Source organism: Panthera pardus, unplaced genomic scaffold, assembly GCF_024362965.1.
Source record: "Panthera pardus isolate Hobbes unplaced genomic scaffold, ASM2436296v1 HiC_scaffold_17, whole genome shotgun sequence".
NCBI classification, from domain to species: domain Eukaryota; kingdom Metazoa; phylum Chordata; class Mammalia; order Carnivora; family Felidae; genus Panthera; species Panthera pardus.
The window spans coordinates 144,395,544-144,415,353 of record NW_026526732.1 but is presented as its reverse complement, the minus strand read 5'-3'; the positions used below and the strand labels follow the sequence as shown (position 1 = coordinate 144,415,353).

The following is a 19,810-nucleotide window of genomic DNA, read 5'->3' as shown; positions in this document are numbered from 1 at the left end:
GTGACTCACATCTTGCAGCTCCTTCGCCCCCCACGCGCCCCCAACACACAACCCCCGGGGACCCAACCCGAGCCCACAGCGCCTCGTGAAGCCGCCCAAACTGACTTGGAGGTCTCGGGTCTGAGTCACACAGGAGGACCACCCTCGTCGGCACCCCGCCCCCCCCCCCCCCCCCCCACACACACACAGAGTCCCTCACTCCCCGGCGCGCCGGCCTCCCCGCCTGACACACCGACGCCCGTCGTCCCCGCGCAACTTGTTATGCTCCAGCTCGAGCCCTTGACCCAAAAACCTCCGAGAAACAGAGAGCCGCAGAGCCGGCCTCCGGCGGCCTTTGATGGCTTTGTTATTGTTTGGGTTTGAATCGATACGCCCCTCCCCATCCTTCCTCCCTCGCGGCTCGACACCCAGCTCCCGCCTCCCCTCACGCCCCGCGCCCCTCCCCCTCCATTTTGGCGCCTTTTCCTTCCCGCCACGTCGTGGCGGCGTAGAGACCATTCTGACCGCGAGAGCGGGGCGGGGCGTGGGCGGGGCGCGCCGCGTTATGCAGATCAGTCAGCTTCTGGTTGGCTGGAGACGCGCCGGCGGGGGCGGGGCCGGGGCGCGGCGAAGGAGCGCGCGGGGCGGGGGCCGAGGGGAGTCGCCCTGTCCCGCCGCTTCCCCACCCCCTCTCCTCCCTCAGCCGGCCCGGCAGCCCGGCTCCCCGCCTAGGCCTCCCGGAGAGGCCCCGCCCCATCCCCGCCCGCCCGCGACCCCCCCCGCCACCGCCGGCGCGCTCCGCCCCTTTACTCCTGGCGGCTGGGCGAGCCGGGCGTCTGCTGCAGCGGCCGCGGTGGCGGAGGAGGCCCGACAGGACTTGGCGGCGGCGGCGGCGGCGGCGGCGGTGGCGGGACCGGCAGCAGCAGCAGCAGCTACAAGCTCCCAGTGCCGCGGCGCTGCCGCACGAGCGCCACGAGCCGCCCACCCCGCCGCCCTCGGCGCTGACTGACCCCGCCGGCGTGTCCGCCAGCCGCCAGCCCCGGCAGCGCCCCCAGTCGTCCTCCGACTCGCCCTCGGCCTTCCGCGCCAGCCGCAGCCGCAGCCGCAACGCCAGCCGCAGCCTCAGCTCCAGCCATCGGCACAGCCACCGGCATAACCCCAGCCCCAGCTCCTGCTGCAGCTCCTCCAGACACAGCCCCTACGCCGACACCCTGGAGGTTGGGATGCTCTTGTCCAAAATCAACTCGCTTGCCCACCTGCGCACCGCGCCCTGCAACGACCTGCACGCCACCAAGCTGGCGCCCGGTGAGCGTCCACCCCCCACTTCCCATCCCGGGATGGGGAGGCGGCTAGACCCCTAGGGTTGGGAGCTGGGAGGGGGGGCCCTCACGGGCCGGCACTGAGTCCCCTTTGCCTCCCCCTTTCCTAGGCAAGGAGAAGGAGCCCCTGGAGTCGCAGTACCAGGTGGGCCCGCTACTGGGCAGCGGAGGCTTCGGCTCGGTCTACTCAGGCATCCGGGTCGCCGACAACTTGCCGGTGAGTGGGCGCCCCGCCGTGGGGAGGGCGCGCCGGGCGGGAGACTCTCGGGTGTGCTTTGGCCCCGGCGAGAGGACCTAATGGAGCCTCTTTGGGGGGTTTCCAGGTGGCCATCAAGCACGTGGAGAAGGACCGGATTTCCGATTGGGGAGAGCTGGTGAGTGCCTTGGAGTGAGCGACCCTGAAGGATGGGGTGGGGTGAGGGGTCCCCTCCGACTCCCGCCCTAACGTAGCCTCCTCGCCCCTGCAGCCCAATGGCACCCGAGTGCCCATGGAAGTGGTCCTGCTGAAGAAGGTGAGCTCGGGCTTCTCCGGCGTCATTCGGCTCCTGGACTGGTTTGAGAGGCCCGACAGTTTCGTCTTGATCCTGGAGAGGCCCGAGCCGGTGCAAGACCTCTTCGACTTTATCACGGAAAGGGGGGCTCTGCAGGAGGAGCTGGCCCGCAGCTTCTTCTGGCAGGTGCTGGAGGCTGTGCGGCACTGCCACAACTGCGGGGTGCTCCATCGCGACATCAAGGACGAGAACATCCTCATCGACCTCAATCGCGGCGAGCTCAAGCTCATCGACTTCGGGTCGGGGGCGCTGCTCAAGGACACCGTCTACACGGACTTCGATGGTGAGCCAGGCCTGGGAGGGAGCTGCCGGGGAGGGAGCTGCCCAGGTGACTTGGCCTTGCCTGGAGGCCTCGGCCGGCTTCCCTCTTCGGCCCTTTGTAAAGGTCATCGGGCCGTCTGGCTCGGTGCTAGCAGGGGTGGGGCGAAGAAGAGCTTCCCAGCGTAGTAAAGCCGGAGATTTCCAGCCAGCTGAACCTGTCATGTTTCTGGCATGATGTTATTTTTTAAGTGGAATTCAGTGGGTTCCAAGCTTTTCCGATGAATAAGAGGTTGTGGGCAACCGGCCGTAGCCCAGATTTCTGAAGTCTGACCCAGTTTCCCCGCCAGTAAAGGGATGGGGGGGGGGGGAGGGAGGAGAGAGCGGGAGAGATGAAAATTGACGCCGGCTTTGTAATTTTTGTTTTGTTTTATAAAGGAGTTTTCTGTGATGTAGTTTTTAGAGCTGCAGTTTCTCTCCCCTTTGATCTAGGGACGGATAAAGGGATAGAAACAGTAGTTTCACTAAATAACTCATTTTATTGTGCTTCCTCTTTATTTATTTATTTCTTTTTTGTCATTGTGGGGTGAGGGAGTCGGGAATGAATGTTGTGAAATAAGATCTCTTGCTGGTTTGAAAATTAGTTGGGTGTCTCCGCAGAGAGGATGAAAACCTACCCTAGGGAGGGGCTTGGAGCGGGTTCTTTCAGAAAAGATGGAATAGAGAGCCTGAGATCAAAGCAAAGGAGGGTGGGTCATCATCTGAGCGGCTTAACCTAACCAACTACAGCCTTTCAAAACTTGTGACTGGGGCTTGTGGTTTGTGTTTATTTGCCCTTGGAGGACGCTGGGTTGGGCAGCATTTTTTTGTATTTAACAGTTAATGGCTGGCCGGGTCCTCCCTTGTTTTTTCCTCCGAGTCTTTGCTGCCCCCTGGTGAGCACAAGCGGGATGGCCCCCACCTTTTTTTTTTTTTTTTTACAACCCAAAGTTTGTAAACAGGAATCACGTGGTCTGAAACCGGCTCTGCAGCGCTGTCTACCTTTGCAGTGGGGGGAAGACAGGGTGTGGATGTCTGTCGCGGCGCTCAGAGCGAGGGGAGGAAGGCCTCTCAAAGGGCACCCTGTCTTTTAGGATGTAGTATGTTGTATAAGGGCCCTGGACTGGATGGCAGCTGAGAAGAGAATCACCCAGGCTCCCGGGACACCTTCATGCAGTTTCAGGATATTCTGGGATACCTCCCTGGGTTGTGCAGACTTTCATCCCTTCGTCCCATTGTGGGTGGTCCTAGCGCATGCGGGCCTCAGGCTTGGGGTTTGTGGCCAGCGCTGTTTGTCTGTAGGAGCAGTTTGTAAAGAATTTTGATGTATGGTCTGGGCTGGTAGAGAGGTGGGGAAGGCTTTGTGTTGGAAAGATGCCACTCATCCACTCCTTTTAGCCTAGGGGGGAAATAGAGTTAGCCCAGCTCCTGTCCCGGGAGAAGTGGAGTGGTGCTGTTATTTTGTAAGAGTCATTCGCTATATGCGTTGCTTTGTTTCTTTTTTGCTAAAAGCGTGTTTTCCTTTCTATTCCCCCGGCTCGCAGGGACCCGAGTGTATAGTCCCCCAGAGTGGATCCGCTACCATCGCTACCATGGCAGGTCGGCCGCCGTCTGGTCTCTGGGGATCCTGCTGTATGATATGGTCTGTGGAGATATTCCTTTTGAGCATGATGAAGAGATCATCAGGGGCCAAGTTTTCTTCAGGCAGAGGGTCTCTTCAGGTAACTTTTGGGAAGCCCCTTGTTGAAGAGAAGCAGGAATCACAAGGCGGTTAGGCCTCAGGGGACAGTCTTTGAATTCTGGAGAGCTTCACCTCTCCAGGGGATGCCGCGACCCTTGGTTTAGCAGAGTCGTAGGCCAGTGATTCCGGAGAGCTGGCGCTCAGGAATTGAATGGTTTGTGTTGAGCATTCCCTGGGAGGCCATAGGAAGACCATGTGTGAGAATATTGTGAAGAAAAGACCATCTCGTTTGGCCGAAAGCTGTTTTTTTTGTTATTTTGTTTTTTGTTTTTGTGCCAGCAGTCCTGATCCCTCAACTCCTGGCTCTTTTGCCACAGAGTGAAAAGTTGAGGGTTCTTTGAGCCTTCTCCCTTAAGGCAGACTCTCTAAATGTTGTGGTTCCAGTGACCTCATTGTGGGTGGTGTTCATATTTGTAAGTTGTAGGTGAATTGAATCACCTCATCATGCTCACTGATGTCTCATCAAAATCCCTTGTCATCATTCTTCCTATTTCTAGTGAGTGGGTGTCGTGGGAAAGGCCCCAGCTATTGAAGTTTGAAAACCACAGGTTTAAGAGGGGAGCTGTTTTTTTAGCTGAAAGCAAGTTGGAAGATCCAGCTCTTATAGTTCATACCTTCCCATTGAAAACTAGTTCTAGGAGGTTCGTGGTCTCTGTTGGACCCCAGACTGTAGTGGGCCCCTGGGAAGCAAATGAGCAAGACCTCTGCATCGCAGAAACAGGTTGAGTCATTTGTAACCTCTGTCTGTCTTGCTTTCTGCAGAGTGTCAGCATCTCATTAGATGGTGCTTGGCCCTGAGACCGTCAGATCGGCCATCCTTCGAAGAAATCCAGAACCATCCCTGGATGCAAGATGTCCTCCTGCCCCAGGAAACAGCCGAGATCCATCTGCACAGCCTGTCACCAGGGCCCAGCAAATAGCAGCTTTTCTGGCAGGTCTTCCCCTCCCCCTCAGATGCTCAAGGGAGGGGAAGCTTCTGTTTCCAGCTTCCCAGAGTACCAGTGACACTTCTCGCCAAGCAGGACAGTGCTTGATAACAGGAACAACATTTACAACTCATTCCAGACCCCAGGCCCCTGGAGGTTGCCTCCCAACAGTGGGGGAAGAGACTCCTCTCCAGGCGTCCTAGGCCTCAACTCCTCCCGTAGATGCTCTCTCCTATTCAAAGAGGTCCGGCTTGGCTGGACTCTGCAAAATCCTGGGGGGGGGGGGGGGGGAGGGGGGAGGGTCAGAACCCTGCCATGGAACTGTTCCCTTCATCACGAGTTCTGCTGAATGCCGCGATGGGTCGGGTAGGGGGGAAACGGGTTGGGGTAGGATAGGACTAGCAACATTTGAAGTCCCTGTCACCTCTTCCGACTCTTCTGAGTGCCTTCTGTGGGGACTCCGGCTGTGCTGGGAGAAATACTTGAACTTGCCTCTTTTACCTGCTGCTTCTCCAAAAATCTGCCTGGGTTTGGTTCCCTATTTTTCTCTCCTGTCCCCCTCCCCCCATCCTTCCTATGAAAGGTGCCATGGAAGAGGCTACAGGGCCAAACGCTGAGCCACCTGCCCTTTTTCTGCCTCCTTTAGTAAAACTCCGAGTGAACTGGTCTTCCTTTTTGGTTTTTACTTAACTGTTTCAAAGCCAAGACCTCACACACACAAAAATGCACAAACAATGCAAATCAACAGAAAAACTGTAAATGTGTGTACAGTCGGCATGGGTAGTGTACAAAAGGATTGTAGTTGATTGAATTTTTTTTTTAATTTTGCCTTTAAGTTATTTTACCTGTTTTTGTTTTCTTTTCTTTCTTTCTTTCTTTTTTTTTTTTTTTTTTGGAAAAGATGCGCATTCTAACCTGGAGGTCAACGTTATGTATTTATTTATTTATTTATTTGGTTCCCTTCCTGCTCCAAGCTTCCACGGCTGCTGCCATAGTTTCTTTCCTCCTTTCCTCCTCTGACTTGGGGACCTTTAGGGGAGGGCTCGCTCTGTTTGTAGGGTGACGGGGACTCAGGCGGGGCAGCTGCTGCGGCTCCCTGACTGCTGCGGGGCCCCCTCACCTACTCGCCCAAGTGGGTATGGGTTCCGTGGGGGAGGGGAAGGGGCATTGCTGACTGGTGTACATAGGATAGATATATGAAAAGCAGTTCTGGATGGTGTGCCTTCCGGATCCTCTCTGGGGCTGTGTTTTGAGCAGTATGTAGCCTGCTGGTTTTATCTGAGTGAAATACTGTACAGGGGAATAAAAGAGATCTTATTATTTTTTTTTTTTTTATACTTGGCGTTTTTTGAATAAAAACCTTTGTCTTAACTTGTGGCTTTTAAAGTGTTGTCCGTGCTGAGGGGAGGCTCATTTGTTGAATTCCTGGCGGGTGCCTCAATCTCCTGAGAGAAAAGAGAGCGTTAAGCCTAAATTGGGTTTCCTTCAACAGGACATGTGGGCTAGTAGCCTTTCTGAAATAAATATGCGGCCAAAGGCTTGGTGGGGGGCAGCCTTCGGTGGGCAAATTCGGCCTGAGGGGTCCAACCTCTATTTCTGATGCAGATTCTAGAGCCCTCAACACACTATACGGCCTAGTCAGTTGGTGTCAGTCACGTTTCCTGGAATAGCTCCTCCTGACTAGTGGAGGTGGAACTACAGAACATTTTCATCGCTGCAGAAAGTTCTATTGGACAGGGCTGACCTAGAGAGAGCAAACCGCTCTATTGCTAAACTGACAGTGGAAGCTTCTTTTTCAGCCGTCGTTCCCACCAGCCAAACATTCTGAGCACGCATACCTGACGTGTTCAGCTTCCTGAAAACCTGTATACCTGTATTGCTCTCAGTTCCCGATTCGAGGTCCCTTCGCCTTTCGTGTGGGCTTGAGTCATTAATAGCAGGTGGGTGGAAATGTTTTTGACTTAAGCAGACCGGGTTTTCCCCTCCGATGTGCTTTACACAGAGCTTATAATGGGAGTAGATGAAAAGTTAGCTCTGCCATTTTACTGCTTGTTCTGGGATTAGTATTTTTAGTCTATGATTTCTTTGCAGGAATCTGCTCAAGCCCCTTGCCCCTTTTTTGAGTTTCTTTTCTCTTTTTCTTTTTTTTGTTTTTCAAGTAAACTCTACCCCCAGCGGAGGGCTCGAACTCACAAGACCTCACGTCGCAGGCCCTACCAATGAGCCAGCCAGGCGCCCCTGTCAGAGTTTAGTGTAAACTGGATGGTGGAACCTATGAATCCACTTAGTGCACGTGGCCTGAATACACCCTGATAGGCAGCAAGCACGTTTTGGAGCGTGTGCTGCTGTTAATTTGCATATTAAGTATTAGTAAATGTTGGTTTCTTTTTCTGCATAAGCATCAGCAAGCGCCTCTAATATTCTTTCCCCATGGGTCATCTTGCTCCCTCCCCTCGGTGCACGCAAACACCCTTTGGACGCTGGCCAGATGTCTTCTCAGGTTGCTTGAGGGTCCGGGGTCACGATACTTTTCATTGTCTGCCCTTAAGCTTGAACTAGACCCCGAGCCCTAGCTCAGCCCCACTGTGGCTGTGGGAAAGGAAGTATTTTTCGGTTTTGGGGGCCGATGTTTTGAGTTCCTCTTTCCTCCCCACCCCTACCCAAGCACACACACAAACTCCCAATCTCTTGGAGCATGAATGTTGGATGTCTCATCCTTTCCAGTAAAGTTGACACTTGAATACTCAAAAGTTGCTCCAAACTTCTAACGAAATCTTGCAAAACCCCACCCATCCCTCCCTTGAAGTGAATTTCTGGCAGTTTCCCCTACTGGGACTGCTAGGGGTGATGGAAGACAGTGTCTCTTTAAAGAAATACAATATCGTGCTCCTATTACAGGGTGCAGGATCTTAGGGGTTGTATGGGAAGGGAGAAAGCACAGTCTCTTCTCACTGGCAGTTGACAATCTAGTGAAGAAAGGGAGTCCATGTCTAGTAAGACTGTGGCCACAGGAATATTGGGGGAGTGATGGTTAGAAGCACTAGCTTGGGACTCACTCTTGAGCTTTGATTCCATCACCATTACCTGGATGCCTTGGGCAAGTTCTAATCTGCAAATAGAGATATTTCTTGATTGGATTGTAAGGAAGAAGGAATTAAATAAGGGGTGTACTACTTGCAAACAAACACTAGGGATTATGCTTAGGGATGCCAAATAGATGTGATGAAAGTAGGGGTGGGGAGGGCAATAGAGACAGGATAGTGGTCCTTACTTCTGGGGAGGAGGAAGGGAAGCTATGGTTTGGGGAGGAGTATCTGGGGGCCTTTGACTGGGCGATGCTTTCTTTCAGAGGCTAGATGATAAAGATGAAGATATTTGCATGATCCCCCCCCCCCCCTTTTAAAGTAGGCTCTAAGCCCAACATGGGGCTCGAACTCATGACTCCAAGATCAAGAATGGTATGCTCTACTGACTGAGCCAGCCAGGTGCCCTTGCGTTGTTCCATTAAAAAGTTTTTTTTAATGTTTATTTATTTTTGAGAGAGACAGAGACAGAATGCGAGTGGGTTAGGGGCAGAGAGGGAGGAAGACACAGAATCTGAAGCAGGCTCCAGGCTCTGAGCTGTCAGCACAGAGCCCGACGCGGGGGCTCGAACTCACGAGCTGTGAGATCATGACCTGAGCCAAAGCCGGACACTCAACCGACTCAGCCACCCAGGCACCCCCCTGTGTTGTTCTTTATAGCTTTTGGTTGGTCTTAAATATTGCACGATAAATTTTAAATTTTGATTTAATTTTTTACAGTTTATTTATTTTGAGAGAGAGAGAGAGAAAGGGAGTGTGAGTGAATGGGGAAGGGGAAGAGAGAGAGGAAGAGAGAGAATCCCAAACAGGCTCTGTGCTGACAGCACATCTCTATCTCATGAACCGTGAGATCATGACCTGTGTGGAAATCAAGAATCCGATGCTTAACGGACTGAACCACCCAAGCATTCCAATTAATTAATTTTTTTTAAATTTTTTTTAACGTTTATTCATTTTTGAGACAGAGAGAGACAGAGCATGAATGGGGGAGGGTCAGAGAGAGGGAGACACAGAATCTGAAACAGGCTCCAGGCTCTGAGCTGTCAGCACAGAGCCTGATGCGGGGCTCGAACTCACGGACCGCGAGATCATGACCTGAGCTGAAGTCGGCCGCTTAACCGACTGAGCCACCCAGGCGCCCCTTAATTAATTTTTTTAATTTAATTTTTTATTTTTTAAAATTTACATCCAAATTAGTTAGCATATAGTGAAACAATGATTTCAGGAGTAGATTCCTTAATGCCCCTTACCCATTTAGCTCATCCCCCCTCCTACAACCCCTCCAGCAACCCTGTTTGTTCTCCATATTTATGAGTCTCTTATGCTTTGTCCCCCTCCCTGTTTTAATATTATTTTTGTTTCCCTTCCCTTATGTTCATCTGTTTTGTCTCTTAAAGTCCTCACATGAGTAAAGTCATATGATTTTTGTCTTTCTCTGACTGACTAGTTTCAGTTAGCATCATACCCTCCAGTTCCATTCACATAGTTGCAAATGGCAAGATTTCATTCTTTTTGATTGCCGAGTAAGACTCCATTGTATATATATACCACATCTTCTTTATCCATTCATCCGTCATCGATGGACATTTGGGCTCTTTCCATACTTTGGTTATTGTTGACAGTGCTGTTATAAACATGGGGGTGCATGTGTCCCTTCAAAACAGCACACCCGTATCCCTTGGATAAATGCCTAGTAGTGCAATTGCTGGGTCATAGGGTAGTTCTATTTTCAGTTTTTTGAGGAACCTCCACACTGTTTTCCCAAGTAATTAATTTTTTTAAAGTAAACTCTACACTCAACGTGGGGCCTGAACTCACAACCCTGAGATCAAGAGTCTCATGTTCTACCCACTAAGCCAGCCAGGGGCCCCCATGATAGATTTTAAAAAGTAACAAACAAATTTGTGTTTATCACATAGGAGGCAGAAGGTCGAGTTATTACTGCCCTTGACTGAGGTGATCTGGGAAGGCTTCAAAGAGGAAGCAGCATTTCAACTGGCTTTGAAGGATGAGCCTCAGTTTGTTCATCTGTAAAGTAAGGCATTGAACATGCAGACTGAGCTAAGAAATCCAGAGGCTAATTTTTTTCCTCATTAAACAAAGGATCAGTAAACTACGGCCTACTGACCAAGTCTGGCACAGCACCTGGGTTTATATAACCTGCAAGCCAAGGCTGCGTTTTATATATATATAAATATATTTTATATATCATTTTATTATATATATATAATTTATATGTCACATAAATTATAACATTATATATATATACATTATATATATACATTATATATATATACATTATATATATATAAATGTTTATTTTTGAGAGAGAACACAAGCAGGGGAGGTGCAGAGAGACAGAGGGGGACAGGAGGATCAGAGGCGAGCTCTGCACCTACAGCAGAGAGCCTGATGTGGGACCCAAACTCACCAACCGAGAGATCACAACCTGAGCCAGAGTTCGACGCTCAACCGACTGAGCCACCCGGGCACCCCGGGTTTTATGTTTTTAAATGGTTGAAAAAAGATCAAACGAAGAATAATATTTTGTAATGTGTAAAGATTATATGAAATTTAATAGTGTTCATAAATAAAGCTCGTCCACGTAGGTATTGTCTAAGGCTGCTTTCATGCTACAATGGAAGAGTTGAGTAGTTTCGACAAAGACCTTATGGCTGGCAAAGGAAAAATATTTATTACCTGGCACTTACAAAAAAAGTTTGCTAACCCCTGCACTAGACCTACATTTTTCATAACACTTAGGGGAGAAGAGCTAACATTCATCCAGTACCTACTGTGTGCCCGACACTGTTCTGCATGCTTTGCATATATTAACTTATTTAATCTTTCAATGCTCCATGAGGTAGATACTATTTATTCCCATTTTACAGATGGGGAAAACTGAGGGACAGAGCAGTTGAGTACCGTGTCAAAGGTTACCTGCCTAAGAAGTGGCCGGGTCAGAGTTTGGACCCAGGCAGTCCATGTTCATTACCACTCTGTCATACTGCCACTTAAAAAAACTGTTTGTATGAATTAGTCAACTCAAGGTTCTTTCAGGGCCCAGGATCTGGAGGTCAAGAAAGTTCTTCCCCAGACTTCAGAGAATCGGGTAAGCACTTCTGTTCTGTGGAAATATTCATTGTTGGCTCTAGTGAGCTGCCCTTTGCTTGAGCCTGGGTGGGGAGGAAGAGTTGGAGGCGGTAAAGGGAGGAGAAGGAGGATGGGGTGGGGAGGAGCAGGGAGCGGGGGTTAGGGGTGGGGCAGGGGCACATTTCTTGTAAATGTTGCTCAGCTCCTTCAACTGCTCTGCTGGTTCTTGGAAACCCTCACCACAAAGGACCTATCGACAACAGTGTTAAAGCAGATATGGCCTCATCCCCCAGTTCATTTCCTGCCCAGCCTTGCGCTAGTAACCCCGATTGCCAAGAGCAAGGTTGCAGTGACCCCTCAGCATCGCTGTGGGAGGAAGTGCAAAAATAAGCAGAACTAGGGTCAAGCTGAGGGGACAGTCCTTATTTTTATTTATCGTAACAGGATATCCGATGTACAGAATTTTTATTAATCGTAATCCTTGGTTCATGATACAGTCTCAAGCTCCCAGCATGACCTACTGTATTATTATATTTTATTATACTAGGTGAACTCACCATCCAACTCGAGAAGCAGACGTTAACAATGACATCCAGCTACCTAGATGATCCTCTCTGGGCCCACCCTTTGCCTTTCCCAGATGCAGTTCACTGTCCTAAATTTTGTTTTTAGCAGTCTCTTACATCTCTCTAAAATTTTTCTTTTTTTTTTATTTTTTTTGTTTTTTAACGTTTATTTATTTTTGAGGCAGAGAGAGACAGAGCATGAATGGGGGAGGGTCAGAGGGAGGGAGACACAGAATCTGAAACAGGCTCCAGGCTCTGAGCAGTCAGCACAGAGCCCGACGCGGGGCTCAAACTCACGGACCGCGAGATCGTGACCTGAGCCGAAGTCAGCCGCCCAACCGACTGAGCCACCCAGGCGTCCCTAAAATTTTTCTATTTAATGGGCACATGTTCCCGAATTATGTAATGTCTAGTGTTCGTTGTTCTTGAACGTTATTAAAAGAGTATCACGTATGTAGGTAGTGATCTGGAACTTGTTCTTTTCACCCAACATCATGTTGTAAAGATTCATGCAGTTGTAGCACGTGGTTCCCTTTCACGCTAGAATATTCCACCGTATGGACAGGCATTTGGATCGTGGTTAGCGAAGGCCACTCTTTAGGGGAGGCCTAGGTTAAATTACTTAGGAGGTCAGCGCGTGCGACCAGGCGTAGCCCTTGCCCGATACCCCAGGATGAAAGCTAGTGACTGTGTGGCTATTCCAGATTTATCCGCGGAGCACCTACCATTGTTCCAGGTGTCGCGCTGTAAACACTGAGAACTCCTTATGCATCAGGAGACAGAACCAGGCTTCTCTCATCTGTCCCCTTCCGCGTTCAGCGTGATGCCAGCCAATAGACGAGTGTCAGGGCAAAGCGAAGATCTGTGGTCGTGCGGGCTCCCAGGAAGCTCTACAGATCAGCCAGTGACTGGTGGTGTGTAAGTGGTGTGATGTGTGTGCGAGGTAGCGTGTGTGTTGCAGGAGGTGGGTGTGTACGTGGTGTGTGTGGACATGTGTGCCTCTGTACATGCACACTCATTCTTGGAGTGACTGCTTGCTCACCCCACGTGGAAGAGAGTTCTGTGTCTTCACCACGTGGCCTGGCTGCCTCTCTGCCCCACGTCTGCCCCATTCTCTTCTCTCACCTCTTTTCATCTCTTATCTTCCTCCAAATCTCCAACTCAGTCCCCTCCTCCATAACCGCCCTCCCAATTCTCTTCATTTTGTCCCCTGCTCCCTCCTCCAGGTGGCCCATCTCAATACACCTTTGAGGTCCACCTTTGCAACCTCCAAGAGCTGTTGGCCCCTCCCTCCTTCTGGAGACTCCCTCCTCTGGTTTCATAACCCCTGCTTTGCCTTAGACGTCTTTGCCCCTTGGGCCCAGTTTCCTTTCCCCCTCCTTGCCTTTATTTATTTACTTATTATTTATTTATTTATATTTTAAAATTTACATCCAAGGTAGTTAGCATATAGTGCAATAAGGATCTCAGGAGTAGGATCCAGGGATTCATCCCCTACGTAGACTACCCAGTGCTCATCCTAACCCCGCCTTGCCTTTAAGTTGGGGTGTTCTCGGGGCACCTGGGTGGCTCAGTCGGTTAGGCATCCGACTTCAGCTCAGGTCATGATCTCACAGTGTGTGAGTTCGGCCCAATTATCGGGCTCTGTGCTGACAGCTCAGAGCCTGGAACCTGGTTCGGATTCTGTGTGTGTGTGTGTGTGTGTGTCTGCCTCTCCCCTCCTCGTGCTCTCTCTGTCTCTGTCTCTCTCTCTCAAAGATAATAAACATTTTTAAACATTTCAAAAAAAAATTAAAATAAAGATATAAAAAAAAGAAAGAAAATAAATAAATTGGGGTGTTCTTTCCCTTCCTCACCCCCAAGTGCCCTGTGTGGGTAGAACCCCTGCAGGAAACAGATGGCGTGCCGTGGGCAGATTGGGTCATGTGAGGAGAGTGTGAAAAAGAGCGATTTACAAAGGTGTGTGGGGCAGGTGTTGGGAAACCCTGAGGTGCAGTGCTATACCCTGGGGCTAGCAACAGTGGGAGAATTACCTGGCTCGGGCCTGAGGAATAGAGAAGGGGGCAGGGACTAGAACCGGATCAGTGTGGAGAAGCCTGCCTGACAGGAGCTGTGACCTTCATGGGAGAAAAGCAGTCTGGCCTGTGATCACCCCACGTGGAGGGAGCCAGAGGACTAAGTGCCCTGGAAGCTCTCTCTTTTCCACCCTCGGATCTGAACCCCTTGGCTGAACCCAATGCGGAGCCAGAAGGCAGGGAGTCTGAAGTGATGCAGTCCTCGAGGATCAGCGTGTGGGGGCGCAGAGCAAGATGGAGAATCTTGGGGAGTGGCGCTGGGGAGGCAGAGGAAGGCGCCCGCACCGTCATGGCAGGACCGTGCCTTGTCCCCTAGCTTCACTGACCATCTTCTCCGTGATGATGCCCATGAAGCCAGTACAGACTGCGCTCTGAGCTCCAGGCCAGGGGATCCATAGCCTTCCAGATATACTCCCAGGATCTCCCAGGAGCCCAGGAGCTGAATATCACTCGTGTGACCGCAGGAAAATGACTGTGACCTTTCCAGCCTCTGAATCCCACCCGGCCATAGCTCTCCTCCCAGATCCACTCATGAAGTTTCCAAGAGACACAGATGCCCACATATTTCCCAGGTAAAAAATAGTTTTTTTTTCCGCTTATAAAAATGACACATGCTTTTTAGTAAAAATAATGGTATAAAGGGGATTAAAAGCTATGTGATGAAATCTTTTTAGCACATCCAGACATCATACATATATATCCATCCATACATATATGTATAATATTTTTATACATACACATGTATTACTATATATGCTTTTACGGAACAGAGGTTAATTTTTGGTAACTTGTTCCTCCCGCCCCCCCTTAACAACATACTAATGAAAAGTTTCCAGAGCTCCTGGGTGGCTCAGTAGGTTAAACATCCAACTCTTAGTTTTGGCTTAGGTCACGATCTCACAGTTCCTGGGTTCAAGTCCCGCATCAGGCTCTGCACTGACAGTGAGGAGCCTACTTGGGATTCTCTCTCTCTCTCTCTCTCTCTCTCCCTCTCCCTCTACCCCTCCTGCGCTCTCTCTCTCTTGCTCAAAATAAGTAAACTTAAAAAAAAAAAAAAAAAAGAACTATAGGGGCACCTGGGTGGCTTAGTTGTTTGGGTGTCCAACTTCAGCTCAGGTCATGATCTCACATTCTATGAGTTCAAGCCCTGCATTGGGCTCTGTGCTGACAGCTTATACAGGCTCAGAGCCTGGAGCTTGGTTCAGATTTTGTGTCTCGTCCTCTCTCTGCCCCTCCCCCACTCATACTCTGTCTCTGGCTCTCAAAAATGAATAAATGTTTAAAAAAAACTAGGGGCGCCTGGGTGGCTCAGTCGGTTGAGCGCCAACTTCGGCTCAGGTCACGATCTCGCGGTCCGTGAGTTCGAGCCCCGCATCGGGCCCCTGTGCTGACAGCTCAGGGCCCGGGGCCTGTTTCAGATTCTGTGTCTCCCTCTCTCTGACCCTCCCCCATTCATGCTCTGTCTCTCTCTGTCTCAAAAATAAATAAATGTTAAAAAAAAAAACTAAAAAAAAAAAAAACTATAGAGGGGCACCTGAGTGGCTCAGTCGGTTAAGCATCCGACTTTGGCTCAGGTCACGATCTCACAGTTTGTGGGTTCAAGGCCCACATCTGGCTCTGAGCTGACTGCTGAGAGCCTGGAGCCTGCTTTGGACGCTGTGTCTCCCTCTCTCTCTCCCCTCTCCCACTCACACTCTGTCTCTCTCCCTCAAAAATAAATAAACATTAAAAAAATAAAAAAAACTATAGATAAATATAATCATTTTGATATGGCCATAATATGGATGTACATTATTAATTTGTGTAATTTCCAATTTTCTACCATTATATATGAAATATTGTTACCGGATAAGGCTTTGGGCAGAGATTAATGGTTGCCTAGGCCAAGATGCATTATTCTTTCTTTCTTGGTAACAGAACCCCTGATTTTTAGCTTGTCACATGACCTTCCTTAATATAGATCTATCTTTAATTTTAATTAAAAATTTATTATTATCATTATTTTAAGTAAGATCTATGCCCAACGGGGGCTTGAACTCATCACCCCAAGATTGAGATTTGCGTGCCCCACTGGCTGAGCCACCCAGGAGGTGCCCCTCTTTTTTTTTTTAAACCAACTTTATTGAAGGATCGTTTACATACACTAAATAGTACCCATTTTAAGTGCATGATTGGATGTATTTTCACAAACATGCACGCCCCATGTAACCACTATCTCAATCAAGGTATAAAACACTTCCACTACCCCCAAAGGTTCGCCTGGTCCTTTGCAGTCAATCTGTCCATCCCACCCTCACCAGCCCCAGGCAACCACTGATCCACTTTCCATCACTATAGATTAGTCTTGCCTGTTCTAGAATTGCATTTAAATGGTGTCAAACAGCATGGGCTCATTTGTGAGGATGACCATTTATTGGGCGACAGACACTTTACAAATGCATAATCATTTCTCTTTCAGAAGTGAGAAAACCAAGCTCAGGAACGAAATAAAATTTACCAAGGTCACAGGGCTAGTAAATGGCAGAGAGTAGAATTCTGGTTAAGTTTCTCTGTCTGCAAGTTTAGGGCCTTTCCTTATACACCACACCGCCACTGTCGGTTTTGCAAATGTCTTAAAAGATTAATATGTTAGGGGCAGATGGAAAGTCAAAGTTTACAGTCACGAAAAAGCGGGGCACGCCTGAGTGGCTCAGTTGGTTTAAGTGTCTGACTTCTGCTCAGGTCATGATCTCACAGTTCGTGAGTTCAAACCCTGAATCAGGCCCACTCTGTGCTGTCAGCACAGAGCCGCCTTCAGATCCTCCCTCCCCCTCTTTCTCTGCCCCTCCCCCGCTCTTGTACACGCGAGCACACACACACACACACACACACACTCTCTCTCTCTCTCTCTCTCCCTCTCTTTCAAAATAAATAAACATTAAAAAAAAAATTTACAGGGGCACCTGGGTGACTCAGTCGGTTAAGCATCCGACTTTCGCTCAGGTCATGGTCTCACGGTTTGTGGGTTCAAGCCCCACATGGGGCTCTGCTCTGGAGCCTGCTTTGGATTCTATGTCTCTTCTCTCTCTGCCCCTCCCCTGCTCACACTCTGTCTCTGTCTCTCTCTCTCTCTCTCACTCAAAAATAAATAAACATTAGGGGCGCCTGGGTGGCTCAGTCGGTTAAGTGTCCGACTTCGGCTCAGGTCATGATCTCGCGGTCTGTGGGTTCGAGCCCCGCGTCAGGCTCCGTGCTGGCAGCTCAGAACCTGGAGCCTGTTTCAGATTCTGGGCCTCCCTCTTTCTCTGACTCTCCCCTGTTCATGCGCGCGCTCTCTCTCTGTCTCAAGAATAAATAAATGTTAAAAATAAATAAATAAATAAATAAACATTAAAGAAAATAAAAAAAAAATATTTACAATCATGAAGAAGCAAGAGTAAGGCACATGGAACACCTGGAGAACAGACAAGAGGCTACAGTAATCAAATGTTAAAATGCATTGTAACCAAGCGCCACAAATATGTTGTCTGCATTGTACAGATACAAACAGCTGCTGGAGGTCTAAGAAGAGAGGGTTGGCTAAACTGTCAGGGCAGGTTCTTAGTGAGGTTATCCATCTATCACCCTCGACATTTACTTTGGACAAAATCACGAAGCCGAGCTGGGAAAATCTGACTCGTGCGGGCAGGGGCAGGGGTGGATCTCAGGTCTTCTTCCTTCCTGTCTGGTCAAACCCATGTTGGAATCATAATTTAATAAGGCAAACACAGACCTAGTCCCCAAACCCCAGAACAGTGGCAGGAGGAGGGCAGCCGGGACACTTCAAGGAGTTTAAGGACAAGTGAAAAGAAGAGACAATTCTCCAGCTTCTACAGGGTCATGTTTCAGAAGTTTGTTTGTATATCCTTTGTTTGGGATTCAACACATCTTCCCAGAGAAACCGCATTACAAATGGATGTTGGGCACTCAGATCCTCCCTCAAATGCTGAGTTAACACACGAGGTGGCTGAAATACTATACAACCGCTATGAAAACAGTGCAGGGGCAATTCTAGAACTCAGACAAAACAGTGGCTTGTGGACTCGTAGACAACTTAAGCTGTCGTCTAGACCTCCGTCCTACACGGTATGGGGATCTGCTCCACCGCGTCCCTGTCCACACGCATTCTGCGTTAACCGGGTCCCATCCCTCTTGCTAGATAGAAAATTCTTCCTGGTTTCAAGCTGAAGTTTGTCTTCTGCTACCTTCCCCTCCTTGGTCCTAGCTCCATTCTGAGACTCCATACGAACCCGATCGCTTTCTCATGTGACCAGTCTTCAAAGAGTTTATGAATGTTCATTTTTCTATTTTTTCACCTTTCCTGTGTGTTTGACATTTTTCATAACAAAAAGTTGTAGGAGATTTTGGGGAAAATTTCAAGTGAGTAAGTATTTTCTCTGTGAAATTGGCAAGGACAGAATATAGTCATCGGGAAAAATTATTGGCCTTCTTGACAAAAACGTGACCACGACGTACCCAGCTCGTCAGACATTTATCAGGGGCAAGAGCGTGAGAGAAGAGCCAGCCAACTGCAACACTTACATGACTGGTAGGAGCCTAAGACATAAACCCTTTCTCTAGGTTGTTGTAAGGAGTATTTGAGACCATGTCAAAGAAAGCACAGGCTGGGCCAGACGTACAGAAGGTGTTACTGAATACCATCAATTCTCATTATTCATGGTAGCTGTGTTCTAGAAAGTGGCTGTGAACCCTGGACCACCTTGCTTCTAGGGGAATACGGGTTCCTACAAGCCTCTGATTACAAACATTCCATGTGTTTTCCTGCTTAAAGACATCTATTTTTTTTTAATGTTTATATATTAATTTTGAGAGAGAGAGAGAGAGAGAGAGAGAGCAGGGGAGGGACAGAGAGAGAATCCCAAGCACTCTCCTTGCTCAGCATGGAGTTCCATGCAGGGCTTGATCCCACAAACTGTAAGGTCATGACCTGAGCTGAAACCAGGAGTCAGATGCTTAACGGACTGAGCCACCCAGGTGCCCCAAGACATCTCCTCCCCCACCCCCCAAGACATCTTATTTATTTTTTTAAATTTTTTTAAACGTTTATTTATTTTTGAGACAGAGAGACAGAGCATGAACGGGGGAGGGTCAGAGAGAGGGAGACACAGAATCTGAAATAGGCTCCAGGCTCTGAGCTGTCAGCACAGAGCCCGACGTGGGGCTCGAACTTACGGACCATGAGATCATGACCTGAGCCGAAGTCGGACGTTTAACTGACTGAGCCACCCAGACGCCCCCCAAGACATCTTATTTAATGTATATATTAACTCATTCACATTGAGCTCATGGCCAATAGTCCTGTAACTCACACCTGAGGGAAGCTTATCCAACACATGTGTTTTCTCCATGAGGCATGGTCACTTAGGGACACTAGACAGCACCTCATCACCACATTTGGGGCAGTTTTAAACAACAATGTCACCAACAAAAAGCACAAAAATGGCAACACCTAAGCGGCTTGGTTGGTTGATCATCGACTTCGGCTCAGGTCATGGTCCCATGGTTCGTGAGTTCGAGTCCCACATCAGGCTCTGGGCTATTTGTGCAGAGCCTGCTTCAGATCCTCTGTCCCTCTCTCTCTGCCTCTCCTCTGCTCATGTTCTCTCAATCAAAAATAAATAAATATTTTTTTTGAAAAGCACAAAAATGTGAAAAACACAGCACTAAATATATCACAAATACTGATTCATTTTGTTTTGTTTTGCATTTGAACTTTCTTTCATGTATTTTGTTTCTTTGGAGAAACATGAGGTAGGCCAGGGAAATGATATCCCCCCCCCCCCCCTTTTTGTTTTGTTTCTTTTCTTTTTCTTTTTCTTTCTTTTTTTTTAATTTTTTTAAACTTTTATTTATTTTTGAGACAGAGAGAGACAGAGCATGAACGGGGGAGGGTCAGAGAGAGGGAGACACAGAATCTGAAACAGGCTCCAGGCTCTGAGCTGTCAGCACAGAGCCCGACGCGGGGCTTGAACTCACGGACCGCGAGATCGTGACCTGAGCTGAAGTCGGACGCCTAACCGACGGAGCCACCCAGGCGCCCCTTCTTTTTCTTTTTAAAGTAATTTCTACACCCAACCTGGGGCTCGAACTCGATCCTGAGATCAAGAGTCACATGCTCCCCTGATTGAGCCAGCCTGGCGC

The 19,810-nt window shown here is 49.1% G+C and overlaps 1 protein-coding gene across 1 annotated transcript; it reads left to right on the top strand.

Annotated features, from left to right (window-relative positions):
• Positions 1–792: 792 nt before the first annotated feature.
• On the top strand, positions 793–5,480 carry PIM1 (Pim-1 proto-oncogene, serine/threonine kinase). The gene is made up of 6 exons (XM_019456979.2): positions 793–1,284; positions 1,409–1,515; positions 1,622–1,672; positions 1,766–2,132; positions 3,691–3,867; positions 4,650–5,480. Exons 1-6 carry the CDS (start codon positions 1,203–1,205, stop codon positions 4,805–4,807), a joined length of 942 nt encoding a protein of 313 aa, XP_019312524.1. The 5' UTR covers positions 793–1,202; the 3' UTR covers positions 4,808–5,480.
• Positions 5,481–19,810: the final 14,330 nt, after the last annotated feature.

Excerpts from the sequence above, each read along its gene's own strand:
- PIM1 (XM_019456979.2), top strand. The coding sequence starts at position 1,203 with ATGCTCTTGTCCAAAATCAACTCGCTTGCCCACCTGCGCACCGCGCCC. Across the intron at positions 1,285-1,408 it reads CGCCACCAAGCTGGCGCCCG|GCAAGGAGAAGGAGCCCCTG; the intron begins GTGAGCGTCCAC and ends CCCCTTTCCTAG. Across the intron at positions 2,133-3,690 it reads CGTCTACACGGACTTCGATG|GGACCCGAGTGTATAGTCCC; the intron begins GTGAGCCAGGCC and ends CCCGGCTCGCAG.